We start from the raw sequence: 12,146 nt of genomic DNA, 5'->3' as shown, positions 1-12,146 counted from the left end.
ACACTAGTTCTGAACAATGCAGTAAAAGTCAAAAAACATTCAAATACTTGGAAGCTGAACAACACACTTCTGAATAACTCCTGGGTTATAGATTTATACTTCCTTTATTTAATGACACAGCTTTTCTCTCAAAATTTGAGACAAGAAATCCTTGAAAATGAGAGGAGTTAATACTTTAAAATGGCATTATACAGGCGGGAGAAAAGTAAGTCTTTGGGTTTTTTTTTTTTTTTGTAAAAAATTTCCTCTTGCCTGCAGTAAGTAGCTCACACCTTTAATCCTAGCTACTCAGGAGGCTGAGATCTGAGGATCAATGTTCAAAGCCAACCTTGGCACAGAAGAACTTGAGACTCTTATCTGTAATTAACCTCTAGAAAATGGAAAGTGGGGCTTAGCTCAAGGGTAGGGTGGTAGCCTTGAGCTGAAGAGCCAGGGGCAGTGCCCAGGCCGAGTTCAAGCCCCATGACCCACCAAAAAAAAAAAATTCCTCTTTATAAAGTATTGTTTACCCATGCAGCTGCTTTAATATAAAAGTCGGGGAAGTATATTGCTCCATAGTCTAAATATCTCAGCCACCAACAATTTTGAAAACTATTTAGTAGTAAATAAGTTAAATCCAGTCCTTCTTTGACATTTCACCAACCCATTGGTGTGTAAAACATTTTACATATGCCACACAAGTAGAGTTCTGTGGTTTCATGGCGTGTGTTTGGCAACAAGAATAACTTGGGTGGAGTGAGCATCCTCCAATACTTCAAGAGCTTGGGCTATTTTTTTTTCTCTTCTTTTACTTTTGTTGCTGGGGATTGAACCCAGAGCCTTGAACAAACAAGGCAAGTGCTTTTCCACTGAGCCACATTCCCCGGCCCTGTACTGATGCCCAAGGCTAGCTCCCTGGCGATGCCTGCAGGGGTCTGGATGTACACACAGGAAGCGGGGAATAGGTGAGCTCATTCTGGGAGGATTCCTGTGGATGCCGTGGTGGCCTCTAGCTGGCATTCCAGTGATGATGTTCATGTGAGGACCGTGTTAAACACATGTGTCCTCAGTCCATTCATAAGTGTCACAACCAAAAGGTAGAGGGATAAACTGTATTTGGTATTTATATAATCTAGAAATTATTTCATTTATTTAGTTGTTTTGCGAGTCCTGGGCTTGAGCACTGTCCTTGGGCTTTCTCAAGGCTAGAGCTCTACCACTTGAGCCTCAGCACCACTTCCAGCTTTTTTTCTATGTATGTGATACCGAGGAATCGAACTCGGGTCTTCGTGCATGCTAGGCAAGCACTCTACCACTAAGCCAAAGTCCGGCCCCGAAATAATTTATTTTTAAAAAGCAATTTACTGTTTTTTGTTTTTGTTTTTGTTTTTTTGCCAGTCCTGGGGCTTGAACTCAGAGCCTGAGCACTGTCCTTGCACACTTTTTGCTCAAGGCTGGCATGCTGCCACTTGAGACACAGCACCATTTCTGTCTTTTTCTATGTATGTGGTACCGAGTAATCAAACCAGAAGGAATCAAACCCAGGTGTTCGTGTATGCTAGGCAGGCACTCTACCACTAAGCCAAACTCTCAGCCCAAAAGTAACTTACTTTTGAAACAGTTTAGCTGGTCAGAGCCAGAATGTATTTCTGAGCTTTTTAAACTCATTAATACACTTAAAAAATTTTTTTAAGGTTAAACTGATTGAGGAAAGGAATGTGTTGGTGAAAAGATAAGAAAATGATAGCTTTTTAGCATTTTGGAGGAGTAAAGGAAACTGGCTCTTTTTAGTTTGAAGAATTGAGAGTATTTTGAAATGGGAACTACATCGTAGGAGTTCTGTATATTCCTCTCAAGTGCTTTAAACAACCAGGCATCGAAGTGAGGAACTATTATTGTCTCTTAACTAACATTTACTTTTTAGATTTTTTAAGATATGATTTAAGTAGTTGTACAAAGGGGCTTCAATTCCAGAGGTCTGATTGGGAGTACGAAAATGCATTTCATCAATATAAACTGTCCTTTTAGGTGGAATTTTCCTTTCCTTAACAAAAGCAGAGTCAATCGGGTGCCAATGGCTGAACACCTGTAATCCTATTACTTAGGCTGAGATCTGAGGATAGTAGTCCAAAGTCAGCCTGGGCAGAAAAGCCATGAGACTCTTACTTCTAATTAACTGTCAATAAAATAAAGCTGGAAGTGGTGCTGTGGATCAAGTGGGTAAAGTACTAGCCTTGAGTGAAAAAAATCTCAGCAACAGTACCCAGGCCCTGAATTCATGCCTCAGGACCGGTGCGCTGTGGCCCACACAGCTGGCTCATTCTCTCACTTGACCACCACACAGTGGAAAGAATCAGGGAGCCAGAACCGAGACTGTACTCCACTGCTGGTCTATACACTGCACTCCGTGTATCTTTCCTTACCGGAAAGAATGCTGTGGTCTTTGAATGTCCTATGTCCTGGCTCTTTAGCTTGGATGGTGCTTTCAATTTGGTAACCTTTCAGTTTTGAGGAAAACTGACAATTATTTTTTTTACAGAATAAAAACTGTTCTTGGGTGTCTTCTGATTCAATTGCATTTACACCTTATAGGTAGAAATCTCCCAGAAGTGTATGCCTCCCTTCAGGAGGGACATGTGATGGCCTCTTGTCTCATTACAAAGAAGTTAAATTTTGTGGAGAGTTATTTCTAGGTTGCACAGCACTCACTCTGTTACCCTCCAGGCTTCCCCTTACTAGTCTGAGCGTCTTGTCCCGGTTAGTTTTCTGAGGATGACTGCCCACTGGTGGATTTCCGCTTGTCCTTTTTCTCTTCCTTGGTGCCTTGAGGTCGCTGGTTCATTCATTTACCTTAGAGGCAGGGTGGACTCCTGGACTCTGGGTCTCCGGGTTTGGGGAGGGGTGAGTCCCTGAGAGAAAGACACGGGCAGGCTGCCCCGCCTTCTGGGGGTGGGGTGGGCGTGGCTCTGCCTGGTGAGCCCTCACTCCAGCCACGGGGGCGCTGGGAGGAACTGGTGCTGGAAGCACGACCCCCTCGGCGTGGCATCGTGGGCCTTTCCCGAGTTCTCAAAGTTGTGAGGTGTGGCGGTCGCCTTCGCACGGACGGACGGGAGCCGAGCCCCGCCGGGAGCGGCGGCCCGCAGACCCTCCTCCGTCCGCCCTCCCTGACTGCGCTAACGTCCCGCCCACCCGGCTGTCAGTCACCCCTCCCTCCGGCTCTGAGGCGGCGGCGGGAGCCTGGCGCGGGTCGGGGCTGTGGGGACGTGGACGCCCCGGCGCCGAGTCTAGAGCTAGCTCTGCACTCGGGACCATCCTGCCGCGCTCCCCCGCGGCCGCGCCCACCCGGGGCCCAGAAGCCTGCCTGCGCGTGACCACGAGCGCCTCTCGCCCAGCGCGCGTCCCCGGGTCCCTCCTCCCGCTGGCTCCTCCCGCGCGCGCCCGCTCGCACGCCCTTCCTCCCACCCCTCGCGTGTCCGTGAGCCCCTCCTCCCCGCGCGTGCCCGCGAGCCCTTCCTCTCAGCTGGCCCCTCCTGCGCGCGTCCGGCGGCGGCGGCGGCACCCGCCCGACAGCTGTTTGCCACCGGCGCGCCGCTCCCGCCCGCCGCGGCGCCGCCCCGCCTCCGCCAACAACCGCCTCCCTGATTGGCCCCGTGCTTGTCTCGTCTCTCTCTGCAGCCAATCGCGCCGGGCGAGGAGCTGCTGGTCTGGTACAATGGGGAAGACAACCCCGAGATAGCAGCTGCGATTGAGGAAGAGAGAGCCAGCGCCCGGAGCAAGCGGAGCTCCCCGAAGAGCCGGAAAGGTAGGACCCCGGGCCGGCGCCCGCCGCGCCCGCGCCCACCCCTTCCGCCGCCGTCAGGTTGGCGAGCCGGGCTCAGCGCCGCGGCTTCTCGGTGACCTTTTCTGGTGCCCGGCCCGGCCCGGCCCGGCCCGCTGCTGAATCACGGCCGTGTCGGGCGCTCGGGCTGCGAGTGAACTTGTGTGGGAGCGCCCGCGCGGCGGAGAGCGCGCCTCGGCCTGCTGCCGGCTCGGCCCGCCCGCCCCGCCGGCCGGCCGGCGCCCTCGGGCCCGCTGACAGCCCGCAGCCGAGGACGCGGGTCGGGCCGGGCCGCGGGGCCGGGGGCGTCGGGCCCGCGGCCGCTTGTCATTTAGACTTGGTCCTGGCGTGTCCCGGTCTCTGATGGTCCCGAGCAGGAGGCAGAGGGGAGCTGCTCTTACAAAGGGAGGACGTAATGTGTGGGTAGGAAAATAGTTTGCTTGGCTGTATCACATTTCCAGCTGGCATGCGGATCCGTCGTTGGAATACTTTTTATGTAGAATTTTAATGTGGATGTGGGTGTCTTGTGTAGAGCCCTGCTTGGACTGTACCCAGGCACGACACGGTAGTTCCTTTCTTAGAGTAAGTACATTAGGTTTTTCTGCCCTCCTAAGGTCATAAGTAAATTTTTGTAATGTCTGAACAAACGAGGTTATCCTTAATCCAGAACATAACATAGTACACTGTGTCAGACTGTAAATAAGATCACAAAAGAGACTTAATCTTGGGAAATTTTTGCAGCAGTATTTAAAATGTACACAATAAGTCCATTTTTGATTTTTCATTGACATGTTCTTTGTATCTCACAGAATGATGCAAGTAGAGATTCACCCAAGAAAGGATGGATGGGCTTTGTGGTGACTAACTTTTGAGTTTATTGAAGTTCCTACAATTCCTGCATTTAGTCATTAGACACTGATTCTGTATTGAGTGGTAACAATTTAGAAAATTCCAGGTCTTTTTATTTTTAAACTGTTCCAACTGTGTTTGTAAACTCTTCACATGACTTGTTCTTTTATTTAGACTACGTTTTGTATATGCTTGAAGCTCTTCCAGGTAAGTTGTGATTTGTAGGAGCTGAAGACTGGAGGCTCTTTACTATACCCACTGCACATTAACACAGTCATTTATTTAAGGGTGTTAGTAGCTCAGTAGTACTCATATTAACACTTTTCTCTGCTTGGCATACTTGGGTGTGCATGCTTAGATGCTGTTTCATTCCTTTGTATTTATCCCTAATTTATTGTTACTTAAATGTGGAGAAAACCTGAAAATCTCTGTTTATTAGTGATACATGAACTTATACATTCATGCCTACATTGCTGGGTTATTGAATGTTAAATTATTATTTCTTAGTCTTTTTTTAACTACTCCATGCAGTGTACAACCTATTGAGTCATTGGTTTTTGTTTTGTTTTTTAGGGGGATGGGTAGTGGGACTTGAACTCTGGGCCTGGGCGCTGTCCCTTAGGTTTTCAACTCAAGGATTCGTCCCTACAACTTGACCTGGGTGTTGTTCCTGAGCTCTTCAGCTCAAGGCTACCACCCTATCCCTTGATCCACGGTGCCACTTCTGGTTTTCTGGTGATTACTTGGAGTTAAGAGTCTCACAGACTTTTTAGTTAGTGCCCAGGCTGGCCTTGAATCCTGGTCCTCAAATCTCAGCCTCCTGAGTAGCTAGTTATAGGTGTGAGCTACAGTACCGGCTGGCTGAGTCATTGGTTTTAATAAAGAAACCTGAGTGAATCTCACACTCAGAACATACAGGCAAACTGTTTTGGACACTTACTATTTGCTCTCTTGTGACCTAAAGTTTAGAAAGTTTAAATTATAAATTAAAGTGTGTGTGTGTCTGTCTGTCTGTCTGTCTCTCTGTCTCTCTCTCTCTGTCTCTCTCTGTGTCTCTCTCTCTCTCTCTCTCTCTCTCTCACGCTCTCTCGTGCGCTCGCTCTCTCTCTCTCTCTCTCTCTCTCTCTCTCTCTCTCTCTCTCTCTCTCTCTCTTTCTTTCTCTCTCTCTCTCACTCTCTGGATTTGAGCTCAAGGCGTGAGTGCTGTCCCTGAGTTTTCCTCAAGGCTAGCACTCTACTACTTGAGTCATAGCTCCACTTACAGCTATTTTTGGTAATTTATTGGAGATAAAAAGTCTCTCGGGCTTTCCTGCCTGGGCTGGCCTTGAACTGTGATCCTCAAATCTCAACCTCCCAAGTAGCTGGGTTTATAGGGGTGAACCACTGGCACCTGGGGACTTTTTTTTTTTTTTAATTTTTAAATTAAATACTCTGAAAGTTGAAGAATGGCTTGCAAATACCTGAAAAGAAAACTTTTTGTATTAATTTGCTTCTATCTAGGTCTTATGTTTGACCTCAGACATTTAAGTAATACCTTTTCAGGCAATGATGTCAGAGAGAAAAATCAACATAAATTTCTCTCAGGCCGGATTAGCTTTCATTTTTCTGAAATCCAGATGTTGAAGAGATAGAGCTGACAGCTTGACATTGGGTCTACCCTCATTTTGAGAGAGAGAAAGAGGGAGGGAGGGGGGAGGAGAGGGGAGAGAGGAGAAAAAAAACAAAGGGCGGAATTTTTCATAATTCTGGACCCCAGCTCCTTTGCCTGACAGTAGTGATGTCTACAGCTGTGCATTGAATATGGTGCCTTTTAGAATTTGTGAGCTTGCACTGCCTATTTGGGCAGTGGGGGGGAAAAAACAACCCTAATTCCTTTATGTAGAAGAAACTGGCTCCTTCTTTCTTCCTTCTGCTGCTCTCTTCTCCTTCCCTCCCCTTCGCTCCTCCTCCCCCCTCCTTCTCCTCCCTCCTCCTCCCTCCTCCTCCGGCCTGTCTATCTCTGTCTGACTGTCTCTCTCTCTCTCTCATTAACTCAAACTAATGTTTATGAAGGCTTTGCTGTGTGTCAGGCTTTCTGCTGGGTTGTGTAGTATGCACAAAATCAGCAGTAATTCTTCTCCTGGAGTCTGGCAGAGGAACACACAGTATTGGTAAGTTGCAGATCAGCACCACCACGGCTGGTTGGCAGGTAGTAGGCCTTCAATAAATATTCACTGATCAGCAAACAAAGACTGAAACAACATGTAAAGAAGGAAAAGAACATCTCGCTGTGAGAACACAGGTTATATTGTTCCTGACCAAGGAGCATGCCATTTTGCCATGGGCCAGAGCTGCACAAACTGTACGTACACTAGGAATTTTTTATTTTATTTTATTTATTTATTGCCAGTCCTGGGCTTTTTAGCTCAGGGTCTGAGCATTGCCCTTGGGCTTTCTCAAGGCCAGAGCTCTACCACTTGAGCCACAGCACCATTTCCAGCTTTTTCTATGTATGTGGTACTGAGGAATTGAACCTGGGTCTTCATGCATGCTAGGCAAGCACTCTACCACTAGGCCAAAGTCCTGGCCCCCACTAGGCATTTTTAACTGGGAGTTTTTTGTGTTTAGCTTTTTAAAAAAAAAAAAACGAACAATAAAAAACATGTCTGACTAGTCCTATACGGTTGAATTTAAACCTTTCTGGTAGACAGGAAGAGGGAGTTTCAGTGTTTGATGTTTCAGAGTATTTGGATGTGAACCATAGGAAGATTCTATTCTCTGAAGTAGCATAGGAAAGGCCACATTTAGAAGCTTTAGTCATCTCTGCTGGATCTCTGGTCCCTTTTTGGGACTGAGAAGTGGGAGATGAAATTTGCTTTCCCGTGTATTTGGGGATTTTCTCGCCTTGCTGAGGTTGAAACCCAGAGCCTTGCTCATGCTGGACAGACACTGTGGAACATGGCACTGCACACAGCCCAGGGACCATTCGTCCCGGGGCCAGCAAGCAGCCTTACCCAAAGTCCTTTTAACCAGGAAGCAACAGAGTTGTTTTTGCAAGGGGGATTCATGGAAGGAACGAGGAACAGCCACAGGTTTCTATCAGGGGACTTGGAGCAAGTCAAATCACTGAGGTGTAGTTCCTTAGCTTTATGTGTGTCATAGTAGCAGTGCTAATGTCATTGTGCAAGCAAGTTAATGGAAGGAAGTCAGTGGGCTCTTGCTTAACTACAGGTGCCACACCTCAGGCTGACTGCAGCTTTTGTGTTGTGTATGCTGAGGACCTCCTGAGCCTGTGATGAGTCTGTGACTTCTTTAACCAATAGGTATTTATGAACACTTCCTGCAATTCCCCAGGAGCATCAAATCACTTCCCATGGTCCTCCTTGTGCCCAGCATTATGGCTCTCTCTGCTGATTTACCCTTACTGGAGGCCTACTTGTAACCTACTGACCTCACTAGTTCAGTAAATTAGAGGGGGGTTATTTATAACACCAGGAAGTGGTACAGCTAACCAGACATTGAAGAAGAGCTATAACAAATACAGTAATGAGTGGAGTTGCTTAAGTTTACTTAGTAATCTAAATTTTTAATCAAACCTGAAGTGCCTGAAAATGCCAACTTGTTTACATTTTTAGGTGAATCTGCTATAGAACACTTAAGTTAACAAATTATTCAAATGACCAACTTTTGTGCAGTACAAAATACTCAAGTGTTTGAAATCTCCAAAGGTACTGAAGAACTCAAATTGGGTAAGGAGCTGTATTTCTGAGGAGGGAAAAGGCACTCCTATTTGGGCCGGCCAGGCAACCTTGTTTAGAAAAGGGCTCCACCAGAGCACACCAGAGAAGTTCCAAGCACCTGGAGGTGCCTTCAGTTCTTCCAACAAGTTTACCTTTTTTTTTTTTTTAAGATGTTCATCTGCATGATGGAGACACAGTAGAGAACTGACATTCTGGGGTTGAGGGTACCACAGGCTATAAGCAAGACATGCCTTAGGATATCAGCACATGGGAGGGAGGGGGCCAGGGATAGCACAACGGGAGCTAGTCGTCTTCCTAAGGCTATAGCATAAGTGACACAGAAGATTCTAGTAGCATTTCTACTGCTATAGAAACCAGGTGATTTTTTTTCTTTTTCTTTTCTTTTTTTTTTTTTTTTCCTCTCTTGGGGCTTGAACTCGGACTGGTCACTGTCCCTGAACCTCTTTGTGCTCAAGTTTATTGGAGAGATAAGCATCTCCTGGACTTTTTGTCCAGGCTGGCATTGAACCTCGATCCTCAGATCTCAGCCTCTTAAATTAACAAGGATTCCAGCGTGAGCCACTGGTGCCTGGCTCCATTTTCATGTTTTTGAGTTATGAAACTGAGTTCTATCAGTGGCCATATTGGCCTTCTTCCTGCTATCATCTCATAAATGGCTGGGATGCTAGGGGAGATTGGTGTCACTGGACGCCTTTGGTGTCATTAGAGCCAAATGGCAGTGGTTCTTGATGGGTGTTCCTTGGAAGAGGAGGTGGACTGTCTCATAAGCTCAGAGGGTGGTGTCAGGGAGGAAGATGAAAGAAGAAGAAGAGAAGAGTATTACACATCTCCCCTGAGAGAGAATGAGAGGTCACAGGAAACTGCTGGATGATATGTGGGAAGCAGATGTGGTACGTCTGATGGTATTGCGGAAACTCCTAGATACGCACAGATCTGCACCCTGGAGAGCACCCACAAGCACCTGTTAGCCCTGGCTGGAGGGGTGCCTCTCCAGACAAGGACTTGCCCAGGATCTCTCTTGGGATCCTCTCAGGTGATGTGCTGAATTTTGACACTTGCACTGCCTTGGCAGTGCTAGGATAAGGAAGGTTGCTTCAACTTATAATGAACATAGAGAATGCATTTAATAAAAGCAGAGAACAGGTAGGTTTGTGTAGAGTGCTGTCTTGACTCACCATAGCAGCTGGCTGGTCTGTTTTATGCTCCTTGACCAAAACTGAGTGAGAGAGACCTGATTGTGGTGCCCAGGAACCTCGTGGGCCCTGATAAACACTTGTCCATACTTCTTGTTTATAGGTGCTAGGCAAGGCGTGGGACAGTTGGAGAGTCCTTGCTTGCTCTATGGCTTGTAAGCATACAGCAGAGACCACATGGGACCCAGGGGGTCTGTGTCCTGTGTGGTGGGTCAGCCTGTGCAGGTGGCGTTGCCTACCTGCTGAGTGGGCCCTGTGCTGAGCCTTGACTGTCTCATGTCTGGTAGCCGCTGCCACCATGGTGGACTGCTGTTAAAAACTCAGTACAGTCTTAATGGTTTTATGGATTTCTAATTCAACTTCTGCTATCACTGAATTACTTCTGATTTAGGCTAAAATGTTGATCACTGCTTTTGTTTTATGACTTTGATTCTTATTTATATGTAACTTTATTTACAGAGAAATTATGTGAATTAGCTAATATTTTCTCCAAACAGTCTTGCAAAAATTTCAACTGTTGGGAGTGAATCTTTGGTATTCTTACATAATGCCATTCTGAAAAGCTTCAGGTAACTTGGAGTATTAAGAACTGTGTCATGCTCTGTCTGTTGATTGTTAGATGGTATTGTTTCTGTATGTATAATAAATGAAAGTCAAGACTGGCTTATTGAAGTTCAATTACTTTTTCTGAGAAGATTTTTAAAAAGACCTAATTTGAAGTAGCAGATTTTTTTTTAGAAATCTGCTTATGATTTGAAAGTGAAAAATTCCAGTCTGTTATTCTTGCCTTAAGTATGAATATTAGGATCTTTTCTTAAATTTCAGATTTTTAAGTTGCAAAGCTGGCAGTTTCTCGATCCATTTTACTGCTAGGATAGAAGGCTTTCTGCTCCTCCGGGTGTGGCAAAGAGGAGGAGTCATTGTATATTTGAAGTGCCTCAGGAATCAGTGTGGGTTGGCTAAGCAGCCTCTGAGCACCATTATGGAGGCCATACATCAGTAGGAGCTTCCTCCGTGAAGTGCTGAGCTGAGAACTGGGCTACAGTTTCACATTGTCCAGTGTGATTCTCTGCTGGTGGGCAGGTTACCAGTTCATATTCGTATGCCAAGACAGCTACCAAGCTTGGTGTTTATTAGTGTTGATGGTTAGAGATGCTTAACATTAACCCTGAGAAGCAAGAACTATTTCAAAATAGTGCTGTGGTTTCTTGAACCAAAAACCGAAAATAGCTGTTGGTCTTTTTACCACTCAGATTAAACCAGTTTCATAACACTGCACGTGTTTTGGCTGAATTCATTTATGAAGTTGTATCTGATATGGACACATCTAATGATTTAACATGTAAGTGAACTTCTTGTCATGTTAGTAGGTGATAAAAGTCACTACTTTTAGTGACTTTTATCCAGCTAGCTTGGACTGGCCAAAATCTGGATCCTCCTGATGGCCATGCTCAGGCCGTTTTGTTATTGTTGTTTTCAGGTTTCTTACATAGTTCTTTTTTTTCTACCGTTTTCTCCAGAAATTTACCGTGAGAAGATGAACAGTTCAAACTTGAAGCACATGTCCTACGCCAGAGTCTCCCACCTATAATCCTAGCTACTCAGGAGTCTGGAGACCAGGAGGACATAGATTAAAGCTGGGGCAGTAAAGTCCATGGGACTCCATCACCAGTTAATCAGAAAAAACATACCAGACTAGAGACATAGCTCAAGTGGTAGAGTGCCAGCTGTAGCATGTAAGCAGAGCTAGAACATAAAGGCAGGGTTCAGGTTGTGTGGACATGGATGCATACATACATTACAAACTTGATACACATACACACACACACACACACACACACACACACACACACACACATATATGGTTTTTTTTTTTTTTTTTTTTTTTTTTTTTTTTTGCCAGTCCTGGGCTTGAGCCTCAGGGCCTGAGCACTGTCCTTGGACTTTCTCAAGGCTACAGCTCTACTGCTTGAGCCTCAGCACCACTTCCAGCTTTTTTCTGTGTATGTGGTACTAAGGAATCAAACATCGAACCTGGGTCTTCATGCATGCTAGGCAAGCACTCTACCACTAGGCCAAACTCCTGGCCTTGATACATATATTATTAAGAGGAACTTGAGGGATTATAAAGATATTAGAAAGAGGTTCTGAAGCATTGATTGTAGTTGGTTTTTGTTTCTATGTCTGGTCATGGTCCCAGAATTTCTAAATATTTGGGGAGGGGGTTATTTTGAAATGGAGTCATTTTTTATGGCCTGGTGCTGGCCTAGAATTGAGGCCTTCTGTCTCAGGCTCCCTAGTGTGGGAATTACTTGAGATGAACCACCACATTCGGCTTTGCAATATTTTTAATAGAAAACTTAATCATGGGCCAGGAGCATAGCCTAGTGGTAGAGTGCTCACTGAGCATGCACCAAGCCCTGGGTTCATTCAATTCCTTGGTGTCACATAACAGAAAAAGCCAGAAGTGGCACTGTGACTCAAGTAGCAGAACGCTAGCCTTGAGCAAAAAGTGTCCAAGGACATTGCCTAGGTCCTGAGTTTAAGCCCCAGGACTGGCAAGAAAAA

General features: G+C 46.0%; 1 protein-coding gene across 5 annotated transcripts in view; it reads left to right on the top strand.

Annotated features, from left to right (window-relative positions):
* Prdm2 (PR/SET domain 2) overlaps positions 1-12,146 on the top strand; it is a 95,277-nt gene that overhangs the window by 41,596 nt on the left and 41,535 nt on the right. For 3 of the 5 annotated variants that reach the window (XM_090335777.1, XM_090335780.1, XM_090335778.1), the window contains one exon: positions 3,655-3,781. In XM_090335777.1, coding sequence (XP_090191903.1) covers positions 3,655-3,781 — 127 coding nt within the window. Of the gene's footprint in view, positions 1-3,654; positions 3,782-4,124; positions 4,220-12,146 lie in introns of those variants that run through there. The other 2 variants (XM_090335781.1, XM_090335779.1) reach the window with 2 other exon arrangements.

The sequence above is a fragment of the Megascapheus bottae genome, chromosome 6, assembly GCF_031878675.1.
Source record: "Megascapheus bottae isolate mThoBot1 chromosome 6, mThoBot2.hap1, whole genome shotgun sequence".
NCBI lineage: Eukaryota > Metazoa > Chordata > Mammalia > Rodentia > Geomyidae > Megascapheus > Megascapheus bottae.
The sequence above is the reverse complement of the archived record's forward strand: the minus strand, read 5'-3'. Positions and strand labels throughout refer to the sequence as shown.